Source organism: Papio anubis, chromosome 8 (assembly GCF_008728515.1).
Source record: "Papio anubis isolate 15944 chromosome 8, Panubis1.0, whole genome shotgun sequence".
In the NCBI taxonomy this organism is placed as follows: domain Eukaryota; kingdom Metazoa; phylum Chordata; class Mammalia; order Primates; family Cercopithecidae; genus Papio; species Papio anubis.
In genome coordinates this window covers 8,433,180-8,459,378 of record NC_044983.1, presented here as the reverse complement: position 1 = coordinate 8,459,378, position 26,199 = coordinate 8,433,180, and the positions used below count along the sequence as shown (strand labels likewise).

Genomic DNA, 26,199 nt, shown 5'->3' with positions numbered 1-26,199 from the left:
GTAGAATAAATAGCCCTCATGTATAGATAAGGAAACTGAGGTCCAATAAATTGAGGCCACTCACCCACGGTACCCACCTAGTATATAGAGACAGAATTCAAACTCTGGCTCTAGCACTTGTGCTTTCTGCTACACCAGCTCAAGGAAGTTTGAAGACCTACAGAAGGGCTGATTTTAGAAGGTTAATCAAAAACCCAGGGACAGTTTCATCATGTCATAACCAAAGACCCTTGTGGCACCTGCTGTCATGGGATAACAAATATCCTGTGGGGTTCTGACTGTGGACTTATTACTGAAGCTCCTGTCTGCTTGGTCAGTGGTGGTCTAGACTGACTTCTGGCCCTGAGTTTCTAAAGTGTTGGTAGACCGATTGAGATAAAAGAGATATAATAATGAATGCCTTACCTATCTGAAAACCAGTTTGATCCGTGCCAAGTGGCTTTTTGTGGGCTCTGTAGAGTGCCCTAAACCCAGCTCTGCCTTTGCTGTGTTAGACAGAAGCACGTCATTCACATCTCTGGGGCCCCCGATGGTGCCATGGTGTGGCTGTGGTCTGCTCACCGGCTGTTCTGTTTTTTGTTTTTGTTTTTCCTGCCTTCTTCCAATCCTCACACCTTCTGAGCTACAGCCCCAGTAGGGTCTAAATGTCCTAGAGCTATATGAGATTTAGGTTTCTGAGCACAGCCAATTCTCCCACTTTTGAGGCTTCCCTTCCCCTTTCACTCGCCCCTCTCTGGTTCTCTGCCACCAGTCCAGAAGAACTGAATGTCGTGCTGGGGACCAACGACTTAACTAGCTCATCCATGGAAATAAAGGAGGTCGCCAGCATCATTCTTCACAAGGACTTTAAGAGAGCCAACATGGACAATGACATTGCCTTGCTGCTGCTGGCCTCGCCCATCACACTCGATGACCTGAAGGTGCCCATCTGCCTCCCTACGCAGCACGGCCCCGCCACATGGCGCGAATGCTGGGTGGCAGGTTGGGGCCAGACCAATGCTGGTATGTGACTGCTCAGCTTCCCCTGGGGAAAGAGCCACTGCAATCTGAAGGAGAGGAGAGGAAGGGGGAAGGGGAAGAGCTGAGGAAGGAGTGAGGACAAGACTTGCTTTGGAGCAGATTCCTGCGTAGTGGAGGCTCACAGAGCCCAAGCCTTAGCTCCTTTTGAGTGCTGAAACCCCAAACTGAGACACCAGGTCTGAGCCAGTCTGATCCAGCCAGCACAGAGCAGTGTGGTTTGTGTGTTTAATCGAATTTAAACTCTGCAGTTAGCCAGAGGCCCCTCTACTCTGTATTCATAAACATCTTCCCTGATTCCCACGGGTGTGTTTCCTACCTGGCTCCTCCAAGCATTGGAGATGCCCACCCTGGGCTAGGCTTTGATAGTCCTGGAGCATTGCCTGGCTCTTCTTAGAAATGAATCTGTTGTTACTTGTTGTTATGCTGTTACTTGGCCAAAACAGAAGAAAGTCTACTGGGACAGAAAGATATGATGAAGGGCCTGCTGGACTGTCCCCAAAGAAAACCCAACAAAACCAAAAGCAAATAGATAGGGGAGGGGAGGGGATGAGAACAGCAAAGCATTGCGTCAGCCTGAACGAGGCTCTGGATCCACAGGGATGATTCGCAGCGAGCCTGGGCCTGGACGGCCGTGGGTGTTTCAGGAGTTGAGCAACCAGAGGGAAAGTGATGGGACCTTAGTTCTGGGCTCCAGGCACTCCTGGAAAGGTAGAAGAGGGAGAGGAGGCACATGGGCATGTACAAGTTTAAAAATCTTCAATCAGGGGAAGAAATGTGAAATCTCTTTGTGGTCAGAGTTAATGAGATGGAGAGGAATCTGGCTGAATTTCCAGCATCTGGTGGCCCAGAAAGAGCCTCTGCAAATCCCCTCTAATCCCATCTCAAGACACTCTGCCAACCTGCCCTTGCTGAGGAACTAAAGTTGTTTCACTGGGAGTGCAAACCCACCTCCCAAGGCCCTGTGTGAAGGAAATGCCATCCTCATGTAATAAAATGTCACAATAGGCAAATGTATTGATGAGGAAGGATTATGCTGAGAAACAGTCAGTAGCCAGTTCCAAGAAGCTGAGTCTGTGGGGATGACTGGAGTCAAGTTGGAAGTCTTCTTGGGAGTAGAAATTTGGTGTTGAATGAGAAGAAGAATTCCAGTAGTTGCGGGAGTTTTGGGGCGAGTGGGTAAGTTGCAGGCATGGGGCAACCTGAAGGAAGTGAGGGGCTACAGAGCCTGTGAAGGCAGGGGGTGGGGGCTGGTGGACACAGGGCCAAGGGCACGGTCAGCTGCATCATGAGCGTGGGGACATGAGGCCTGGTGGCTTCTCTAATGTGCTTTCTCTCCGGGCCAGCTGACAAAAACTCTGTGAAAACGGATCTGATGAAAGCGCCGATGGTCATCATGGACTGGGAGGAGTGTTCAAAGGCGTTTCCAAAACTCACCAAGAATATGCTGTGTGCCGGATACAATAATGAGAGCTATGACGCCTGCCAGGTAACTAGGGGGTACCCTCCCTCACGTAATAGGTCCTCACCCTCTCGGAACTGCCAGTGCGAGGATATTCTCTCTCTGCTGCGAATAGACAATTCTGAGTCTGGAAAGTGTATGGGAATTAGGGCCTTCAGCCATGGGAATGAGGATGTGGATGGCAGAACCTCTGGAGCGATGAGTGAGCACACCTGGGAGTCAATATGCTGCAACCCTGCTTAACTACTTCTGATGTTCATGAGGTACACTAGGGAAACAGGGTGCCAAGGCTTTTCTCATTTCTGGGAATTCTTTAAAAAAAAAAAAAAAAAATCCAAGGAGGACTTGGTATCTATATAAGAAGTCATTTTAATTCATTAATTTGGAAACCTTTGTTGAGCATACAAGGCCCTGGAGACCCGTAAATGAGATATGGTTCCTCACCTAAGGGACCCTACGGTTTCCTGGACAGGCAGTGGATAAACAAACGATGATAATATATTGGGTGTTGCATGTGGGTTTCATTGAACCAAAACGGGTCTCTTTGCCTCTCTTTAATAAAATGAACACAAGTTCTTCTTTAAAAATTATTGATAGCCAGAAAAATAGAAAAAAAAAAACACCCATAAATTAGCCTCCTCTGGCTCTAAGGATGAATGAGGAAATTTGTCTTTCGTGCTCAAAGGTGCTCTCTTCATCTTAAAAGTGGCCACCCTGATGAACCTGCTTAGTCCCAGCTGAAGACTAGAGACCTGCTCATTGGCCAGGCAGTGGACCTGGTCATTGGTATAAAACCACAAATGCAGATGATAAATATTCTGAACAGTGATGGAGAGGCTGCCCCATGGAAAAGAAATATATTTATCTAGAATAATCTGTTATGGTTTAATGTGAGAAAATTGGTAGTTTTTCCTGATAGGCTATGAGAGCCTTGAGAGGTGGGTACTGGAACAGGGGTTAGAGGCAGAAAGGGAAAAGAGAAAGGAGAAGGCATTCTGAAGTAAGAAGTAGACCCTGGCAGCATAGCACTAGGTTTAGGAGCCCCCCATGTGGTGAAAACTGTGGGGACCAAAAAGAGTGACACATGAACCTTGTATTTTCTTCACTTTCTGGGCAATTTAAAATATTGCCAAAAAGCAAAAAACAATGCACACAGAATTGAGACTTCTGGTTCCAGACAAGACGGAGTAAACACAATTCTCCCAGCCCCTCCCACTAAATACAACTAAAAGCACGGGATAGTATCTTGTAAAATAGAAACAAAAAGGCTCTGAAAGGTGAGGAGAAGATGGTCTGACTGGAGATCCTCGGGTATTTCTTTATAGCAATGCAAGAATGCATTACACAACAGCATGACCAGAAAACACTAATTGTCCTCCCTGATTAGAATTTGTTATAATACTGTACTTATTCTAGTCACCTCTCAAGGATCATGGAATGGGATATCATCTCTCATTGAAGTCTGCTTGCAAGGTTGTAGTTGCTCAGCTCCTTTGGTGAGAGAGTAATATAACAAAGGTAGAGAGGGCATGGGCTTTGGCATCAGAAAATCCTGGGTTACACATACCTCAAAATAATAAGAGCCGTCTATGACAAACCCACAGCCAACATCATACTGAATGAGCAAAAGCTGGAAGCCTCCCTCTCAGGACCAGAACAAGACAAGGATGCCCTCCTTCACCACTCCGATTCAACATAGTCCTAGAAGTCTTAGCCAGAGGAATCAGGCAAGAAAAAGAAATGAAAGGCATCCAAATAGGAAGAGAAGATGTCAAACTATCCCTCTTTGCAAATGATATGATTCCATACCTGAAAAACTCCATCGTCTCTGCTCAAAGTCTCCTAGAACTGATAAGCAGCTTCAGCAAAGTTTCAGGATACAAAATCAATGTACAAAAATTTGTGACATTTATATACACTAGATAACATACAAGCTGAAAGCCAAATCAAGAATGCAATTCCATTCACAATATCCACCAAAAGAATAAAATATCTAGGAAGACAGACAATCAGGGAGGTGAAAGATCTCTATGATGAGAATTACAAAACATTACTGAAAGAAATCTGAGACAACACAAACAAATGAAAGACATTCCATGCTCATGAATAGAAAGAATCAGTATCATTAAAATTGCCATACTACCCAAAGCAATTTACAGATTCAATACGTTCCCTATCAAGCTACCGTGGCATTCTTCACAGAATTAGAAAAAAACTATTTTAAAATTCATATGAAACCAGAAAAGAGCCCAAGTAGCCAAGGCAATCCTAAGCAAAAAGAACAAAGCTGGAGGCATCATGCTATCCAACTTCAAACTATATACAGGGCTATGGTAACCAAAACAGCATGGTACTGGTACCAAAACTGACACCTAGACCAATGGAATAGGTTAGAGAACCCAGCAATAAAGCTGTACACCTACAACCATCTGATCTTCATCAAAGTCAACAATAACAAGAAATGGGGAAAGCACTTCCTATTCAATAAATGGTGTTGGGATAACTAGCTAGCCATATGCAGAAGATTGAAACTGGACCCTTTCCTTTCACCATCAACTGAAATCAACTCAAGATGAATAAAAGACTTAAATATAAAACATAAAACTGTGAAAACACTAAAAGAAAGTCACTACGAAATACCATTCTTGACACAGGCCTTAGCAAAGATTTCATGAGGAAGTCTCCAAAAGCAGTTGCAACAAAGTAAAACATTGGCCTAATTAAACTAAAGAGCATCTGCACAGCTAAAGAAAGTGTTAACAGAGTAAACAGACAACCTACACAATGGGAGAAAATATTTGCAAACTATGTATCTGACAAAGGTCTAATATTCAGAATTTATAAGGAACTTAACTCAACAAGATTAAAAAATGGGCAGATGACATGAACAGACACGTCTCAAAAGAAGACATACATGCAGTCAACAAGCATATGAAAAAAATGCTCAATATCACTAATTATTAGAGAAATGCAAATCAAAGCCACGGTGAGATATCATCCCACACCAGTCAGAATAGCTGTTATTAAGGTCAGAAAATAACAGATGTTGGTGAGGTTGCAGAGAAAAGAGAAGGCTTCTACACTCCTGGTGGGAACATAAATCATTAGTTCAGCCACTGTAAAAAGCAGTTTGTAGATTTCTCAGAGAACTTAAAACACAACTACCATTAAACCCAGCAATCTCAATACTGGTACATATCCAAAGGAATATAAATTATTCTACCACAAAGACACAGGTATGCGTATGTTCATCACAGCACTATTCACAGTAGCAAAGACATGGAATCAAACTAGATGTCCATCAATGGTGAACTGGATAAAGAAATTGTGGTACATATACACCGTGGAATACTACGCAGCCATAAAAAAGAACAAAATCATGTCCTTTGCAGCAAATTGGATGCAGCTAGAGGCCATTATCCTAAGTGAATTAATGCAGGAACAGAAAACCAAATATCGCATGTTCTCACTTATAAATTGGAACAAAATGTTGAATACGCATGGACACAAAGAGGGAAACAATAGACACCAGGGCCTACTTAAAGGTAGAAGGTATGAAGAGGGTAAGAAGCAAAAGCCTACCCATCAGATACTGTGCTTACTCCTGGGTAATTAAATCATTTGTACACCAAACTCCAGTGACATGCAATTTACTCACATAACAAATCTGCACATGTACCCTATTAAAGTAAAATAAAAGTCGAAAAAGAAAATAAGAAAATCTTGGGTTACAGGATGGAGGGTACTAAAAAAATTAAAAATAGAACTACCATATGATCCAGCAACCCCGCTGCTGGGTATACATCCAAAAGAAAGGAAATCAGTATATCAAAGAGACATCGGCACTTGCATTTTTACTGTAGCACTATTCACAATAACCAAGATATGGAGTCAACCTAACTGTCCCTCAACGGATGAATGGATAAAGAATATGAGGTACGTATACACAATGGAATATTATTTAGCCATAAAGAATGAAATCCTGTCCTTTGCAACAACATGGATACAACTGGAGGACATTACATTAAGTAAAATAAGCCAGGTACAGAAAGACAATGCATGTTCTCACTCATAAATGGAAGCTTAAAAAAAAAAAAAAAAAAAAACTCATGGAGATAAAGAATGATAGTTACCAGAGGCTGGGAAAGAAAGCAGGTGGGGACTCCAGTGAAGGAACATGAAAACACAGTTAGTTAGAATGAATAAAATCTAGTATTTGGTAGCACAATAAAGTGATTATAGATAACAAGTATATATTTCAAAATAACTAGAAGAGTGGAATTGAAATGTTCTTAATACAAAGAAATGATACATACTTGAGGGGATGGATACCCCAGTTACCCTGATTTAATTATTGCACATTGTATGCCTATATCAAAACGTATACCCCATCAACATATAAAACTATTATGTACCCATAATAATCAATTTAAAATTAATAAAAAGAAAATCCTGGGTTCCAATCCCAGCCAGTCTACCATAGAACCCTCAGCAAGCCCTTTCTCCTCCTGCAGGCTCATCTGCCTTGTGTGAAGGTGGACGGAAAGATGTGGGGCATTTGTTTGATTTATGTAGATGTGGGGCATGGCAGGGACTTGGTTCAGAAGCTCAACATAAATGGATAACTATGCGAGTCATAGACCATGTGATTCCATCCTGGAAGGGTCACCCATTCTGAAAAGCTTGGCTGAATTAAAAAGGAACGTCCTTCTCTCTGTGCCTCTGCAAGAACACAAAGGAGACCCAGTTCCTAGCCCTACAACACTTCTTCACATGTCCCATTTCCTTTCCTGCCCTTTCCAGAGCCTCTCATTTGATAAGACCCTCAAAACAAGTCTCCACTCATCCCTTGGCCTGCGTCTCTCTGTGCTGCAGATGGAGTGGTCTTTTCTCACCAAGCCCTCCCTCTTCTTCCCCCATCTTCAGTCCTGTCTCATCCACAGCACCCCACCCCCAATGCTCTACAACCCTACAACCTCCAGAGCCAACCTGGCAGCCACACGCTTCTCCCGTGGAGCAGGGATGGTGTGGGTAAAGGTCAGCATTGATGAGATGTCCTTTGGCAGCCAGAGTTGGGAAGGTGAGGAATCCTCTTCCGCGAATGAACTGTGCCCAGCCTCACATGGGCAGCTTAGAACCAGACTCCCTGCTGAGCTGTGTTCTCTGCCCACAGGGTGACAGCGGGGGACCTCTGGTCTGCACCCCAGAGCCTGGTGAGAAGTGGTACCAGGTGGGTATCATCAGCTGGGGAAAGAGCTGTGGAGAGAAGAACACCCCAGGGATATACACCTCGTTGGTGAACTACAACCTCTGGATCGAGAAGGTGACCCAGCTAGAGGGCAGGCCCTTCAGTGCGGAGAAAATGAGGACCTCTGTCAAACAGAAACCTATGGGCTCCCGAGTCTCGGGGGTCCCAGAGCCAGGCGGCCTCAGATCCTGGCTCCTGCTCTGTCCCCTGTCCCATGTGTTGTTCAGAGCTATTTTGTACTGATAATAAAATAGAGGCTATTTTTTTAACCAAGGGAGGGTGCATGAAAATGTGTCTCCAGCAGAGGCTCTGGCTGCAGCTCAGGGTCAAGGATGGAAACTGAGACTGGAACCAGGAGAACCAGAAAGTCAGGCTGGGGCCCTGGTTTGGGGACTGCACTTTGGGTCTGTGGATTAGTCAGGACTCTATCCATTCTAGGTGACAGTCACCTAAGTCTGACTGAATTCAGCCAAAATGAGGCATTTATGGATACATATAACAGGAAAATAAAAATAAAAATAAAAAACCGACACACAAATATCCAGGGCAGGCATGATGACTTCAGGCGTGGCTGAGTCGAGGGGCTGAAAGGTGAAGGCTGTGACTGTTGTCTGTGGCCATTTCCCTCAAGAAGGGCTCCTCAGTGGTGGCCATGATGAAAATAAAGAATTTGCTGTTGTGCTGGGAAGTTAGTCTCTTAGATGTATGCAGGCCTTCAGCGGATTGGACAAGGCCCACCCACATTATGGAAGGAAATCTGCTGATTCAAAAGTTATCAATTTAAGTGTCAATCTTATCCAAAGATGCCCTGCAAGTTGACATATGAGATGAACCACCACACTGCCCAGGCAGCCTTCACATGGTGTTTACATTACTCCCGCCCATCAGAACGAACGATATGCTTATGCTCACCCTACCTTAAGGACAACAGCTTATTGTAACCCTTCTATCAAGCAACCTTAATGTTTCCTGAGGACTCCACTGATATGGTTTGGCTATGTCCCCACCCAAATCTCATCTTTAATCCCACGTGTTGTGGGAGGGACCCGGTGGGAGATAATCGAGTCGCGCAGTGGTTTTCCCATACTATTCTCATGGTAGTGATTAAGTCTCGCGAGATCTGATGGTTTTATCAGAGGTTTCCCTTTTTGCTTAGCTCTTGTTCTCTCTTGCCTGCTGCCATGTAAGATGTGCGTTTTGCCTTCCACCATGACTGTGAGGCCTCTCCAGCTACGTGGAACTGTGAATCCACAAACCCCTTTTTCTTTATAAATTACCCAGTCTCAGGTACGTCTTTATCCGTTGTGTGAAAACAGACTAATACACCCACTTTTCAAAATCACCTTTTTTCCATTCCCCATCTTGGGCCTTCTCTCTTTTGGGGCAGGCAGGCCTGGGCTCCCCTTTCCCTCGCCTCTCAAGTTGTCACCTGTTCTCCTTTCTGGCTCATCCTGGAGCCAAGCTGATGGTGCTCCCCTCTTGCTCTTTCCTTCATGTTCAGAGGCTCTCGCCTCTTCTTTCAGCTGACCTCCCTCCATGGCTCAGTCCTTCTGAGTTGCCTGCTGTGTTCCACCAGCATGTTGAATGGCCCCTCCCTGCACCAAGCAGGACTCCCCCACCCTGCAGCATGCAGCTGCAAGGGCTGGTGTGGGGCGGACCACCATTCACAAGAAGCCCCTTGAGAACATGTTCTCATCTTCCCCTCATGTAGACCCAGTGCTGCTGCGTGCTTCTTTCCTCTGGATTCGAATTTCCTGGGCCACCACCAAAGATGCAAAGGCAATTCAGGAAATGCAAATCCTTAAATGGAAGCTTGGGCTTTTCCTGGGGACCTACAGCCTGGCTGAGAGTTCTCCAGACAGAGACTGTGAAAAAAAGCTTCCTGGCTGGGCACGGTGGCTCAACTCCTGTAATCCCAGCACTTTGGGAGGCCGAGGCAGGTGGATCACCTGAGATCAGGAGTTCAAGACCAGTCTGGCCAACGTGGTGAAACCCCATCTCTACTTTAAAAAATACAAAAATTAGTTGGATGTGGTGGCAGGTGCCTGTAATCCCATCCACTCGGGAGGCTGAGGCAGGATAATGGCTTGAACCCAGGAGGTGGAGGTTGCAATGAGCCAAGATTGCACCATTGCACTCCAGCCTAGGCAACAAGAGTGAAACTCCATCTCCAAAAAAAAGAAAAAAGAAAAAAACTTCCTAGTTCTCCTTTTTCCCACTCTAACCCTGCTCCTCCAGAGGTCCTACAGCTACAATGTCTAGAAGCCATTTTTTCAGAAGCTCCTAAGAACCTGGGACTCAGGCAGGCCCAGTGGAGGGTGGCCAGCCAGAGTGTGCACCATCTCAGGACATCGCCAGTGTCCACTCCACTTTCCTGCTCACTGCGCTCTGACTTCTGTGTGAGGGCCCTCCCACACAGAAGGACTCCCACACTGGGGGTCCTCCAATTTGCATAGTTCTGAATGGTTTTCACCCACTCTCCAATTTGCGTAGTTGTGGATGGCTGGCCCTTTGCTGGGGCCTGGGGTGGGCATAGAACTCAAACCTGGCCTAGAAGGACATTGATTTTGGCCACAGGGATGGGAGCAGCAATGGGCTGTGGGCTTTGTGGGTCATAAGAGCGAGACGAAGACTTCTGCCGGAGTTATCAGGAACAAGACTCTCTCTCTCTCTCTCCTGGGACTCCCAAGATGGTAGGGTGCATGTTGAAGGTACTGCTCATGCGAAGGCTGCTGGGGAGTGTGGTGGTTCCTTTTATCTGTCAACTTGGAGGGCATCTTTGGATGAGATTAATGTTTAAATTGGTAAACTCTGAAGAAGCAGATTGCCCTCCATAACGGGGGTGGGCCTCATCCAATCCACTGAAGGCCTGAGTAGGACAAAAATGATTGGCCCTCCCTGCACAAGAGGGAATTCCTCAGCCACCCACCTTCGGACTTCAACTGCATTGTCAGCAATTCTGGGGCTCTGCTTGCCAGTCTCTAAACCAGAGCGGCACCATCGGCTCTCCTGCATCTCGAGTCTGCCGGTCCACACACCAGGTTCGAGCCTGCCAGTCTCTGTAATCAGGTGAGCCAATTCCTTATAATAAACAGCTTCATATCTGTATATCCATATTTATATCACCTATATATCTACATCTCATCTCTATATCAACTCTATCTATCTAATCTATCTCTCCTGTTTTTTCTGGAGAACTCTGACTAATATGGGGGAAGAGCTTCTGTACTGTGAAGGGGCTTCTTAGATAATGAGGTGGAAGCAATGTTGCTGTTTCACTTTTCTTTTTTGAAACATGGTCTCACTCTGTCGCCCAGGCTGGAGTGCGGTGGCATGATCACAGTTCACTGCCACCTAGATCTCAGGCGATCCTCTCAACTCAGCCTCTCTAATAGCTGGGACTACAGGTGCACATCACCACACCTGGCTCACTTTTTAAAATTTTTTGTAAGATGGGAGTCTCACTATGTTACCCAGGCTGGTCTCAAACTCCTGGGCTCAAGCAATCCTCCCGCCATGGCCTCCCAAAGTGCTGTGATTACAGGCATAAATCACCGCACCTGGCCCTGTTTCACCAGTGAATGCAACATTTTGTCATGATATGGAAATTGTCAGTTTAAACATTATCCCATCAATTGTGATTAGTCAGGCTACAGGATTATCATCTGTGTCCCAAGAGAGTTTTCATACCTAGAGTCACACAGCGTAGTGTCTAACCTGCACTGTGGTTCCCCAGTGCGGATGTGTGGGGACAAGACAGACACACAGAGACATCTGTTGGACATCAAGGGAAACAACAATGTCTGTTGGACATGGAGTCGACCACTGCTACTAAGGTGTTTAAACTTAACAACTTAATAAATGCAATTGTTAGGCATTTCATTTGGCCTAGAAGCACCATAAAAAAAAAAAAAAAAAGAAAAAAAAAAGCTAAGGCACTAAGGGTTTGTGAACTGGGAAAGTTTGAAAAACCTCTGGCCTAAAAGACAATTGCTGATTTTAATATTTTGTATTTAAGAATTAGGGGTGAGTTGTTACAATAGTTTTGTGGAGGGTAATTTGAGAGTAGCCCAAACGTCTCCTTAAAGATGACCTGGCCGGGCACGGTGGCTCACATCTGTAATCCCAGCACTTTGGAAGGCCGAGGCAGGTGGATCACCTGAGTTCAGGAGTTCAAGACCAGCCTGGCCAAAATGGTGAAACCCCATCTCAACTAAAAATACAAAAAAATTAGCTGGGTGTGGTGGTGGGCGCCTGTAATTTCAGCTACTTGAGAGGCTGAGGCAGGAGAATCGCAGAGGAGGCAGAGATTGCAGTGAGCTGAGATCACACCATTGCACTCCAGCCTGGGTGACAAGAGCAAAACTTTGTCTCAAAAAAAAAAAAAAAAAAAAAGACCTCCTGCAGCAGGGACATGAAATCAAGGCTCAGGTGTCTGTGGGCTGTTTTGTCTGCTCTGCACCTAGTGGCTCCGGTTTATTTGGGGGAACCCTCTTCCTCATTGCCAGTTTCTGATCTCACCTTTCTCAAGATCCATTTCGTATGGACAGGTAGAGCCCCACCTCTGATTCCGGAGGTTGCATGGAACCAGGCCTGGCCAATGAGAGGCCCTCAACCCAGGGCCTCAGGATGTCTTTCAGGTGGCCCTAAGAACCAAGCTTGGCAATCTTGGCAAGTCCCAGAACTTCACCTGGGACTTGCACAGGCTCTTTGAGATTAGCAGCTCTCTCTCTCTCTGCTAGGACTGACCCTTGGAGAATGTAAGCCTAGAGCTTCTGGGGGCCCCATGTGGAGGTGACTGCCCTGAGAGTGAAGTTGAAGAGTGAAGACATCACATCCTGATGACATTTTTATAGCCCTTAGAGCCAGGCATGCCTGAACCACATATTTCTTTTCTTTCTTTCTTTCTCTTTTCTTTTTTTTTTTTTAGACAAGGTCTTCACTCTGTTGCCCAGGCTGAGTGCAGTGGCACCATTTTGTTGCCTTTAACAAATCTCTCCCTATCTTCCCCTTTCCCCTCTCCTTCCTAGGTTCTAGTATTCTCTGTTCTAATTTTTACTTTTATGAGACGAACATCTGTTAGTTTCCACATCATATAAGCATTTACAGCTATACATTTCCCTCTCACTGCTGCTTTAGTGCATCACATATGTTTTTGTGTGTTATGTTTTCACTCTCATTGACCTTAAAGTATTTTCTAATTTCCCATGTGAGCTCTTTTTACTCATTGGTTATTTAGGAGTGTGCTGTTTAATTTTTATATATTTGTAATTATTCTCCTGTTATTTATTTCTAATTTAATTCCACTGAGGTTGGAGAACATACTTTGTATTATTTCAATCCTTTTAAAAATTTGAGAATTGCTTTATAGCTTAGAATATGGTCTACCCTAAAGAATATTTTATGTACTCTATTTTAAAAAGTATATTCTGCTATTATTGGGTAGCGTGTTCTATAGATGTTTGTTAGGTCTAGCTGGTTTATAGTATTGCCAAAATCTTCTATATCCTTGTTAATCTTCTGCATAGTTGTTCTATCCATTATTTAACATGATGAGATTTAAGTCTCCAACTTCTGTTATTAAATTGTCTCTTTCTTCCTTCAATTCTGTCATTTTTTGCTTCCAATATTTTAATGTTCTATTGTTAGGTGCATATATGTTTATAGTTGTTGTATCTTTCTGAATCATTGACCCTTTAGTCATTATAAAATGTCCTTCTTTATCTCTAATGACTCTTTTGTTTTACAGTCTATTTTGTTGATATTATTAGCATCATATCAGCTCTTTTATCGTTACCATTTGCATAGTATATCTGTTTCCATCTTTTTATTTTTAACCTACTTATATATGTGAATTTAAATGTGCTTCCTGTAGACAACACATAGTGGAACTTGTTTGTTTATCCAGTCTGACAATCTCTGTCTTTTAATTGGATTTTTAGTCCACTCACATTTAATGTGATCATTGATATAGTTTGATTTACAGATGCCGTTTTGGTTTGTTTTCCTGTATGATGCTTTTCCTTTTTGTCCCTCTGATCTTCCTTTATAGTCTTTTGCATCAAGTCAATATTTTCTAGTGTAGCATTTTAATTTTTTAATGATGCTAATTATATATTTGAGTTGTTTTCTTAGTAGTTGCACTAGAACTTATAATACACATCTCAACTTATTAGAATTAACTTCTGGTTTAGACTAACTTATTTCTAGTAAGAGATCAAAACTTCCTTCCTACGTAGTCCTATTTCCTCCTCCTCTTTTTTTTGCTATTATTTTCATATATTTACATCTACATATGTTATAAATCCAAAAATACCTCACTATAATTGTTACATTATTTAACTTTATGTCTCATAGATTTTAAAAGAAGAAAGGAGATAAAGTATGTATTTATACAATTTTTATATTAACCTTAACAGGCACAGAAAACTGACCGTGTACTCTGTTGACCCAGCCTCAACAAACAGGACATGGTGGCCTGGACCCGTGCTTCTCAGACCATCCGTGAGGAAAAAGACCAGGGCTTTTGGTTTTTGGTTTTGCTTTGTTGGAAATTTCCAACTTATTTCAAACCAATACTTTCATAAAACATAAAATTGAACTACTTAAAAAATGAAATTGAAAATGAACACATAAAATGCAAGCCCACGTTATTTATTTATTTATTTTTTTTGGAGAGAGTGTCTCATTCTGTCACCCAGGCTGGAGGGCAGGGTGCAATCAGGACTCACTGCAGCCTCAACCTCCCAGGCTCAAGTGATCCTCCTGTCTCAGCTTTCTAAGTATCTGGGACCATAGGTGTGCACCATCATGCCTGGCTAATTTTATTTTATGGAGAGATGGGGTCTCGCCATGTTGCCCAGGTTGCAAACTTTTTTATTACAGTCAACCCACATAACCCACTTAACTTTAAGTTTCTGTAAGGGTTTCTAAGCATTTACTCTCCATTTCTCTGCTTATCTCTTCGTGGGCCAGAAACAAGCAGTTTGCAGACCAGCAGTGGTCCCTATTCCACACTTCAGAAGCATTTCCCTAGAAGACCCAGACTTGAATCATCAAGAAATAGATGCCACCTGGCTACCAAGCCCAGGCTTTCTAAGGTAGAAGAGGATCACATTAGAATATGGATTGGATTGGAATGAAGCTTTCGGTGTGGCTCATGAATCATCGTTTGAATTGAGACTGTAGAGACTTATGTATTATTCATTGTCTTGAGCAGTAAGAGCTCACAAAGCTTCTCAGTGTCCTAGCCCAGAATAGCTTAATTGGGCACTGTTGCTCTGCAATGCAAAGTGCCTGTTTAATTCTGAGTTTTGCATTTTTACATCAGAACCGGCCCAGTAAGAGGCATCTTCTATCTTTAGTCCTGGCTTATTGCTCTTTGCTTGCGTGTGTGAATGCTGGGCCCCTCCCTGCAGAGCTTCTTGCCAGAGTGCTGTCCCCAGATTACCCTGAGACTCAGATGCTGCGTGAGCAGCTGCTAGGCACAGATGGGGAGAGGAAGGCAGCCCCCATCTGAGGTCCGAGCAGCAAAGGCAGGCCTCAGTGTCACTTATGCCCAGGGGAACTAGGCTCCCCTCAGCTGAGCCAGCTTCCAGAATGACGTTGGCCATGGCTCAAAGCTTAGCCCCAAGAATGTGAGCCTCTAAGTCCCAGGTCCCTTGCCTGTAAAATGAGAATCATTGCATGGACAGAGTAAGGCTACTGAGGCTGTGACGATGCAGAAAGAGCCATGAGCAAAGCCTGCCATACACTGAACACTCAGGGAACTAAACGGCCCCAGACAAAGCAGAGCCACATGACCCCAGGGTTGCCACAGACCCTTATAACCCTCAGGGCTAGCCAGTTCCCTATCTCACCCCTAAAGCCCTCCCTGCAACAGGATCAAGTCCCCTTGACGCTCTTCACGTCAATCCCAACAGCTAGTTGTACCCTTGAATGCCTCTGCAGTAACAAGGCATCCAGCATCAGAAAACTGACCATACACTCTGTCAACCCAGCCTCAGCAAGCTCCAAAGTCTTAGTCTTGGATCCACAGGGCAGCCACATGCTCCTGTTGCCCCCTCCAGGCAGCCCTCCTGGTCACATAGAGAACTCACCACCTGCAGGCAGCCCTCTGCTGCCTGCTCTTGAAAAACAAAACAAAACAAAACAAAACAAACAAAAACACAGGGTCTCACTCTGTTGCCCAGGCAGAAGTTCAGTGGCCCAATCACGGCTCACTGAAGCCTCACCCTCCAGGCTCAAGTGATCCTTCCACTTCAGCCTCCTGAGTAGCTGGGACCACAGGAGTGTGCAATCACACCTAGCTAATTATTTTTTGTAGATACAAGGTCCTCCTATGTTTCCCAGGCTGGCCTTGTACTCCTGGGCTCAAATGATCCTCCCACCTCAGCCTCTCAAAGTGCTGGGATTACAGGTGTGAGCCACTGTTCCCAGCTCAGCCCTCAGCTTTGACCAAGAGTACAGAATCCTATGCTGAGCCACATCAGCCTCGCCGTAGCCCAGCAGATGGCAGTGTGCAGGCTGGAAGACCTCGCTCTGGCTTCATGGAGCCATGACATCCCCAAACCACACATCTCAGCTACTGCAGTCACCGCTCCTATTTATAGCTCCACAATTCCCGCCATCCTTGTCACTAGACAACCTCCCTTGTAACACTCTTCCCAGAGTGAGCCGCCGAGGGTGGTCCAGGCGTGCGCCAGCCTGTTGGCTCTGACAAGGGGGTGTCAGCACTCACCCAAAGATCGGGCCTCCAACAACGCCCCCCTCCTGCTCCGAGAGCCCATGTCTTTTCTCTCCTCTTTGAGCTTCCGGTGGCCTGGAAACCTGCACTGTTTTGCAGAGCTGCTTCTAGACTCATCCCCACCCCGCACTTCCCTTTTGTGGACTCCGGAGGTGGACCCCACCCTGACCTTTCTAAACCCTGGAATGTGAGAGATTCCAGGGCCCTCAGTCTCAGCCTCCTGCCTTCCTCTGTCTGACACCACGGCTGCCTCGCCACATCCCCGGGCCTCCTGGTGCTCTGCTCCTCCAGCCAACCCCATCAGCAGGCACCACTCAGGTTCGAAGCCCCAAGTTGGCACCTTCTCCTTCCCGTCCCTCCTTTTCCCTTCCCTTCCCACTCCTTTTCCCTCCTTTTCTTTCCTTCCCTTCCTCCCTCTCCCTTTCCCTCCTATCCCCTTCTTCCCTCCTCTCACCTCCCCGCCTCCACTCAGTCTTAGTGGATTGTTGCGGATTTGGTGTTGCTCATTCACTCATCAAACATTTGCTGAGAGTCTTTTATATGCCGTTGCTGTTCCAGTCACGGGGAGGAACAGGGAACAAAATGTCACGCCCTCAGAAGCCGACACTCTAAGGGGACAGACGCCATAAACACACAGCTGTTGCTGAACCTGATGGGTGGAGAGGCACAGGGGAGAACAAGGAAGAAGGAGCGGGGGCGGAGGAGGGACTCCTTCCTACAGCAGGTGTCCCGGAAGGCCCGGCTGAGAGCTGAGACCTGGAGGACAGGAGGCTTAGGACAGGACTGTTCCGTGTGAAAGGGTGTCTCGGGGATCTCTGGGCCTTTCCAGAACAGCGCTTCCCAGAGCTTTGCAGAATGAACAGGCTTCCTTAGGCAGCTGGGGCTGGCTTTGGAGAGGGAGCTCAGGCAGCGAACTCTCAGGTGGGCCTGGCTGGGGCGGGGTGCAGTTCCCAGATGTCGCCTCAAGGTGGCAGAGTGACTCCAGACCAGGCAGGAGGACTTTAATGTCTCCCTGTGCTTGGTCAGGCCTGGAGACCTGGGGCAGCCCCAGGGAGGCGACAGACACAGCCCTGGAAGGGGAGGGAAGCAGAGGTTCCCTGAGAGCTGGTTGCAGGCTTCCAGAAGTGGCTGTGTCCCCACCCTCCCGGTGGCTGCCACCCTCCTGGGCCCTCACGGGTGGGGCCCTGGGCCCAGGCATTGCATCGAATGGGCCGTGGCTCCGCGGGGTTCCCCCGTCGCCCGGGTCCTGGGAGCTGGGGAACGATTTCCCTCACTCTGAGGCTGGGGCCACTTTGGACCCTTCCCTTCCCGACACAGCGAGCCAGGAATCTGGGCCAACAGCTTAGCCCCGGCCATTCCCCCTGGCTGGAAGTCCCCTCCGGAAGCAGACGAGGAGCTGCTGAGGCAGAAGCCCAGGCACAGGCAGGACCCGGCAGCCTGAGGCACCCACGGCTCCAAAGCCTCAGACTTGGATCTGCAGGGCAGCCACAGGGCTCCTGTGCCCCCTCCGGGCAGCCCTCCTGGTCACACATCCACTCTAAGCCTTTTATTAAGCATCTCCTGTGTGCCAGGTACTGTGCTGGGGACCTGGTGGTGGGGCAGACAGATTGGAATGGCCAGCCCCAGAGATCAAAGTCAAGAGCAGGGGCCCCACCGGGCCGGGGTGGGATCAAGCCCACTGTGTGTCTTATCGGACCGCAGCCATGCCTGTTGCCTGGCGTCTGGTCTGTGGGTACTGCTGTATATACAGGCATAAGCTCAATAGATGCAACCAAGGCTGGGTGGGCCCTGGAGCCTGGAGCGTTTACTACCTGACCCTTGACAGAAAACATTCGCTTACCCTGGTCTAGAGGGGGAGATGGATGTACACGGACAGTCACTTCACCATAATACGTGCTAGGACAGAGGTGAGGGCGATGAGGGACGGAGCTGGGTCCTGTCCTGTAGGCCTCTGAAAGGTTCCTGCAGCGGCCATGGTCACAGAGAGCCACGGAAGAGGCTTGAGCAGGAGTGACATGATCCAGTCCCAGAAACTCTGGTGTGGGAAGTGGGGGTGAGGGGATGGCCGCAGAGCCAGCGCCCCGGTAGGAGATGGTTGTAAAAGCCTAGGAAGGCGGCCTGTGGGGATGGGAAAGGGTCCGAGGTTGATGGCATTTCAGAGGGTGGACGATGGCATCGGAATGTTGAGATGTGGGTTGGGTTCAGGCCTAAGCCCGTGTCCAGCCTGTGTCCAAAACTCTGGGGGTCACACAGAGGCTCACGAAGCCCTGCTAAACGCGACAGTGATGAGACCCCGCAGAGCAGCAAGAAAAGCCGCTAGTTCTACCATGTGAAACTAGGCCCCAGGAGCTCAGCCCACCTGCTGTTCAGTGGCCACGTTAGGGTGCCAGGCAGGGGCTTCCTGACGTCAGTTCCAACGCTCAGTGCCTCTTTTGGGCTGTGTCTCTCCCCCTGATGTTGGAGAAAGATGGAGTGCTCAGGGCCATGGAACAGCACAGGCACAGCCAGCAGCTCCCCACTCTGTCATTTCTCTAAACTGCAATTTTCTTACCTGCAAGGTGGAAGTAAGGTCCCATTCCTGGCCTGGCTCTCAGTCTTGTTACAGCGAGATGATGCATAGAGAAGCACTGGTAATCCATAAAGCATTTTTATCTTTTTTTTTTTAAATTTTTGAGACAGAGTCTCACTCTGTCGCTCAGGCTGGAGTGCAGTGCCGTGATCTCAGCTCACTGCAGCCTCTGCCTCCCAGGTTCCAGAGATTCTGCTGCCTCAGCCTCCCAAGTAGCTGGAATTACAGGCGCCCGCCACCATGCCCTGCTAATTTTTGTATTTTTAGTAGAACAGGGTTTCTCCATGTTGGTCAGGCTGGTCTCCAACTCCTGATTTCAAGTGATCTGTCCACTTTGGCTTCCCAAAGAGCTGGGATTATAGGTGTGAGCCACCGCGCCCGGCCCACAAGGCATTTTAGCTATCCAAGTCATCGTTATCCACAGAGAATTACCTAGTGAACCCCATAACACATAAGTGGGGGTCCAGAACTCCCAGCTCCTGAAGTACAAGGCTGGTTATGGCCAAGTCAATGAAGGAAGGGGCCGAGCCTGGGGAGCCGGCAGCCTGGCCTCACGTTTCTGGCCCCATGAATCTGTCCTAGTCCTGGCTCTGGTGTGGCATCAGCTGGTGGCAGTTGGCTGCTGTGCCTTAAACATCAAGAATTTCTGGGACTCTTGATGGGAATTCCAAGAGTTTGCGTCCAAGACAGACGCAAACTCCAGAACACTCCCAACTGATGCCATTTTGTTGACTTGACTGGAGAAAATTGGGGCACAGGGACCCAGTCTCTGCCTCCCCACTTCTGAGACTGATTGCCTGCAGTTTCCCAACCAGCCTGCCCCTCTCCTCCCTGCCTGCCCCTAGAGAATGCTTGATGACAACTGTGTTACCCTGGGATAGGTTATCTGGGTTTTTACTGTATCAGCTTCTCCTGAAGATGTAGCTTTCCATTCAGTACCTGTGTTAATCACCTGATGTATGTGGGGGCATGTGTGTGTGAGCATGTGAGCATGTGTGTGCACGTGTGTGTGCGTGAGCACAAACACATCTGCAGGGGTGGATGGGAAGCTGGAGGGAGGATTGCTTGCTCAGCTATCCTGTCTTCTTTCACTTTCAGATGACACTGAATAAATCAATTACTCCCACTAAAACATTTTACTGCCCCAAGAGTGATATGGACCCAGCCTTCCAGGACACTTTGAAATCCCCTGTTGCCGCCACCTTCTCTTACTATCTTCTTGTTCATAGCGTACTCAGAAGGTCCTGCAAGTGATGGGCTTTGAGCACTTTCCAAGACCCCTTCCTTCTGAGAGGGCAGTGGAAGGATATCCTTTAAAAGCTGTCTGTGCTCAACAAGCAATAAAGGTCGTGCTTCATGGCTGAAGGTCGAAAGGCACAGGAAGCAATCGGGCGCACAGGACTTCTTACTGATCTCCTTATTTGCCTTCTTTTCTTCTAAGACAATGAGCTTATGAGGCAGAAACTCCCTTGGCTTTAAAATGCACTCACTCATTCATTCATTCATTTATTCTTCCTGTTATTGAATCAGAATAAGTGTTCAGTTCTTCTCTTTGTGCTGGGAAACACAAAGACAGGCAGTGCCCGGTTGCTGTCTTAGGGAACTCGACCTCTGGTGGGGAAGGCAGGGTAACCGGCAGCATTGCAGGCGTGAGACGCAGCACAGGTGGAGGCGTGAACTGAGGCCACGAATCCCAGCAGATCGAGGACCAGCTTCCCTGTGACTGCATGTCCTGCAAGGTCATCTTGTGCAAGGTAGGGGCACCCTGCAGCGGGGTTTCACCTCCTAACTCTGGCAATGCTGACCAACATGCCAATGAGAGGGGCTGAAGGGAACCGCTGAGAACAATGGAACCATGTCTCTCCATCTGCACAGGCTCTAAGAGCACTTGGTGATGGGGAAAAGCTCTCACCCCATCCTTTTAGGGGGGCACGAAAAATTCGCACTCCTCTCTCTCTTTTGTCAAGCCCCACGCTGTCTTCACTGTAAAGCATCTCCAGATTCCCTGTGCTTTCCATCTGCCCATTTAATAGGAACCAACAAATTCTTCCAAAAGTAGAACCTTTGCAAAATCCCTGCTTTCAACTGTTCCTGCCCAAAGACGCAGTTAAATGACAGAAACATTGACCATTTGGATAATAGCAATACAGAGCAGCCGGATATTGAGATGCATCACAGAACATGCTGGAAGTTGCTGGGGGAAAGGGCACCATTTCCTGCCTTGCCTCAGTAAGACTTAATGTACACTGTGCAAAGGGAAATGTCTTCATGCTTAGAATAAAGAGTATTGGAAGCTACTGGTTATGAGGAAGCTCCTCATCTTTCTCTTAGAACAAAGGCTGGGGTCTACTTGATTGAAAGCAGAAAGCCCATTTCTAACTTGCTGATGCTCTCAAGATTGGAACTTTTAAAGAATCCCATTCTTTGAGAGAGTGAAATCATAGGAGTGTTAATCATGGCAAAGCTAAGGATGGCTGGAGGCCTCCAGGAAACATCTTCCTACTTTAATCTGCTGAGCACTGGGTTGAAAAAGCAAAGCTTAGATGTGACCCCAAAAGCACAGACAGCAAAAGCAAAAAATAGACAAATGGGGTTGCACTAAACTAAGAAGCTTCTACACAGCCAAGGAAACAATTAACAGAGTAAAGAGACAACCTATGGAATGGGAGAAAACATTTGCAAACTGTGTATCTTTTAAGGGGTTAATCCCTAAAATATACAAAAAATCCAGACAACTCAATAGTAAGAAAACAAATAACCCAATTTAAAAATGGGCAAAGGACCTGAATAGACATTTCTCAAAAGAAGACACATAAGTGGCCGAATGAAACACTTCTCAACATCACTAATCATCAAGGAAATGCAAATTAATATCACAAAAACATATGACCTCACACCTGTTAGAATGGCTGTTATCAAAAAGACAAAAGATAGTGAGTGTTGGTGAGGATGTGGAGAAAGGGGAATGTTTGTACTCCGTTGGTGTGAATGTAAATTAATACAACCAAAATGGGGAACAGTATGGAGGCTTCTCAAAAACTACCATATAACCCAGCAATCCCACTTCAGGGTATCTTTTCAAAGGAAATGAAATCAGTATGTTGAAAAGATATTTGCACTCTCATGCTTGTATTATTCATAATAGCCAAGACATGTGTTGTGGTTTAGTTCTGTGTCCCCACCCAAATCTCAGTTTGAAGCATAATTCCCAGGTGCAGAGGGTGCGACCTGGTGGGAAGTGATTGGATCGTGGGGGCAGTTTTCCCTTTGCTATTCTCGTGATAGTGAGTGAGTGCTCACAAGATCTGATGGTTTCATAAGGGGCTCTTCCCCCTTCATTTGCTCTCTCTCTCACCTGCCGCCATGAAGACATGCCTTTGCTTCTCTCTCATCTTCTGCCACGATCGTAAATTTCCTGAAGCCTCTCCAGCCATGTGGAACTGGGAGTTAATTAAACCTCTTTTCTAAATAAATTACCCAGTCTTGGGTATGTCTTTATAGCAGTGTGAGAATAGACTAATACAACCTGGAACAACCTATGTGTGCATCAACAAATGAATGATAAAAATATATATATATATCTCACATTCTCTTTATCATTCATTGATGGACATATATATAAGATGGATATATATATAATATACACAATAAAATGCTATTCATCCTTAAACAAGAAGGAAATTCTGTCATTGACAATGACACAGATGAACCTAGAGGACGTTAGACTAAGTGAATTAAACCAGGCCCAGAAAGACAAATACTGCATTATCTCACATACATATGGAATATAAAAAATTTGAACTCATGGAATCACAGAGTAGAATGGTGGTTATGAGACCTGAGGTCAAAGGGCACAAAATTTCAGTTAGACAGGAGAATTAAATTTTGAAGATCTATTGTACAGCATGGTTACTATTGTTAATACAGTAATAATGTATTACAGACTTGAAAATTGCTAAGAGAAGAGATCTTGAATGTTCTCATCACAAAAAAGCAATATGTAAGGTGATGGATATGTTAATTAGTTTAATTGGAGTAACCATTTCACAATGTATACATAAATCAAAGCATCACATTGTACGTCATAAATATGTACAATTTTTTGAATTTGTCAATTATACTTAAAATTTTTTAAAAAGCAAAGCTATTTTCCCACTTTACAAAGAATGAACACTGGAAGCTCTCAAACAAAGCCACCTGGGTCTCACACCTTTCATCTGCAAAATTGGTGCTTTGCTCTTTCTTCTACATGGAGTCATTTTTGAGGCAGAAAACATACCCTTGGTCATAGCCTTGAGTTGAAAATCTTTGAGGGCATTTTCTGTCCAAATGACTGAAAAAATCGACCAAAAACTCTTCGTTTTGATGATGCTCATGCTTTGTGATAGGAGTAGCCTCAAATTATTGCTAAAGGGTTCTCTTTTCTTGTCTAATAATGAAAATCCAGGCAATTACTAGCAAAGAGAACAAGTTGCCTTGGGAGGATGAATTAGGCCTCATCATGATTATGACTACTGGTTTCATTTCATGGCAAGAGAGGGGCCCAGGAGTCTGCTTTGGTGTACCTTTGAATGATGACTGATTTAATAATGATATTTATTTAACACTTTTTATGTGTACTATTAGGCACTGTACGTAAAATCTCACTTAATCCTCAATATGGCCAAATGAAGTAGGCCAGACTATTTATACCTATTGACTGATTAAGAAAATGAGACATAAAAGGTTTAGATAGCTTGCCCAAGGGCGCACAGGAACTGGCAGTAGACTTCCTGCCTTCTGGGTCATCCTCCATGAAGTTGCTGAGAACCACCCAGGAAAGAGCAAGCCCTGGTGGCCAGCCAGGTTTGGGGCACGTGGTCTCCTAAGCTAGGGAACAGGGTTCCAAGGACTTCTTCTGCCTGCACTGCATGGTCTTTGCTCCTGTAGCCACCCTCTAGACTTCCAGATCCCCCAGCTGAGATGCATGCATTTTCTAAAATCAATATGGATCACTGCATCACCAAGAAAATAACCCAACAATTATTTTGTAAAGGATCCAAGGGTGAGACAAGTTTTAATTATAATCCCTTTCACTCTGAATGCTCAGCCCCACCAACCTGCCCCTATTGTTTATCCTGGTGTCCTCCATTTGTCTCACAACCATTAACAGATGCCTCATGAGAAGCCATCCATGGGCTTGGGGCTGGGAATGGAGCAGTGAACAAAAAGGAACAGGCATTGCTCTGTGGAGCATATACAGTATGGGGAAGGCTGGCATCTATGAAATCACTACACAAATATATATAAGTTGCAACTGCAATAAACATGAATGCAAATAAAAAATTCTAAGCCCCACAACCAACTGAATGGACCCCCTCCTTTTAGCCAAGGGCATTCCAAAGTTAACCTGAAACACTAGTTCAGGGCATGATGGGAAGTGGGGATCAGGCATGCCTCATTATGCCCTCCTCCCTTTGGAATTGAGGCACAGCTGGCCAGCATTAACATTAAAACAGATGCATTAAGACTGACAAAACTGACTCTTTGTAGTAATAAGATACCAACATGACAGATAGCAGGCCCTGAAAGAAATTGAAGCTTTTTGCCCTAAAATCTATTTCTTTGATAGATGTTGAAATGGTCTCACAAAGCGGTCTCTCGTGAGGAAAATCTACATTCTGTAATTTTCTTCCCTTTCCAGATCTTTCTCTGATCCAGGAGAGAATTAACTGAGAGTCTGGCCTCTTCCTAACTCTGTTAAGAAACATTTACAATCTATTCTCTCTGAAACCTGCTGCCTGGAGACTTCATCTACATAATAAAAACCTTGGTCTCCACAATCCCTCATCATAATCCAGACACTCCATTCTATTGATTCCTGGTCTTTAGATAACAATTTAATTCTTTCAACCAATTGCCAATTAGAAAATCTTTGAATACACCTATGACCCGGAAGCCCCATGACCAACCAATTTACATATTATATGTATTGATTGATGTCTTCTGTCTCCCTAAAATGTATAAAACCAAGCTGTAGCCTGACCACCTTGGACACATGTTCTCAGGATCTCCTAGGCCACATGTTCTCAGGATCTGCCATGGTCACCCATATTTGGCTCAGAATAAATCTCTTCAAATATTTTATTTTTTCTCCTTTTGTCAACATGACTTTGTAGAGAGAAAGTGGAGATGAGAGGAGGAGTTCGTTTCTGGACAGTCTCCTAGAAGTCTTCCTGTGAACATGGCATTGAAGCTGTAACCAAAACACAGACTCAGTTGTTCTTTGCTGGCAGAGTATAATTAATAAGAGTGAGGTCTGGTATAAAGAAAGTGACTTTTTATTACAGAGCTAGCTTAGGGGAAGAAATACAGGCTTTCTGCCTTAAGCGTTCTGCTTCCCTTTTGGAACAGAAAGCAGGTGCTTTTAAAAGGAAAATTGACAGGTCAGGCACAGTGGCTCATGCCTGTAATCCCAGCACTTAGGGAGGTCGAGGCAGGTGGATCACCTGAGGTTAGGAGTTCGAGCCAGTCTAGCCAGCGTGGCAAAACCCCGTCTCTACTGAAAACACAAGAAAATTAGCCTGGTGTGATGGTGCTTGCCCGTAATCCCAGCTACTTGGGGGGCTGAGGCAGGAGCATCGCTTGAACCTGGGAAGTGGAGATTGCAGTGAGATGAGATCATGCCATTGCACTCCAGCCTGGGCAACAAAAGCAAACTCTATCTCAAAAAATAAAAAAGAAAAAAAAAAAAAGAAAAGAAAAGGAAAATTGACATAAATGGCATGCAGTGGAGGAAGCAGGCAGGTAGAGGTCTGTATAACTCACTTTGGTGCTGTATCTACTAGGTGGTAGAGTTGGCACCTTCACGGGCAGAACTAAGTTGTAAAAGTTATTGAATATCTCTAGGTGGGAGAGTTTCACGTTGACCATACTTTGAGTTGTGGATAGACTGCTGTCTCTTGAGGCAATCTTCAGGTGGGAGAGAGTTTCGTGTTGGGGATACTTTGAGTTGTAGATGGATTGCTCTCTCTCAAGCTGAGAGAGAGTCCCACACTGGAGCTACTAAGCACCTAGTTAGCTGAACTTGCCCTGTGGACAGTACCTGGTGAAGGGGAGGTAAAAGGCTATAATTGCCCTTCTAAAGAGCTAAGTAGGAAGTGGGAAGCAGAGGAAAG

At 45.7% G+C, this 26,199-nt stretch overlaps 1 protein-coding gene across 3 annotated transcripts in view; it reads left to right on the top strand.

Annotated features, from left to right (window-relative positions):
* The window catches only part of PRSS55 (serine protease 55), a 32,648-nt gene extending 7,553 nt beyond the window's left edge, over positions 1 to 25,095 (top strand). Inside the window, exons 3-6 of one of the 3 annotated variants that reach the window (XM_009212525.4) lie at positions 752 to 1,002; positions 2,364 to 2,506; positions 7,406 to 7,559; positions 7,653 to 7,768. In XM_009212525.4, coding sequence (XP_009210789.2) covers positions 752 to 1,002; positions 2,364 to 2,506; positions 7,406 to 7,559; positions 7,653 to 7,657 — 553 coding nt within the window. In that variant the 3' untranslated portion in view covers positions 7,658 to 7,768. Of the gene's footprint in view, positions 1 to 751; positions 1,003 to 2,363; positions 2,507 to 7,405; positions 7,560 to 7,652; positions 8,416 to 23,181 lie in introns of those variants that run through there. The other 2 variants (XM_003902434.5, XM_003902433.4) reach the window with 2 other exon arrangements.
* The last annotated feature ends 1,104 nt before the right edge of the window (positions 25,096 to 26,199 follow it).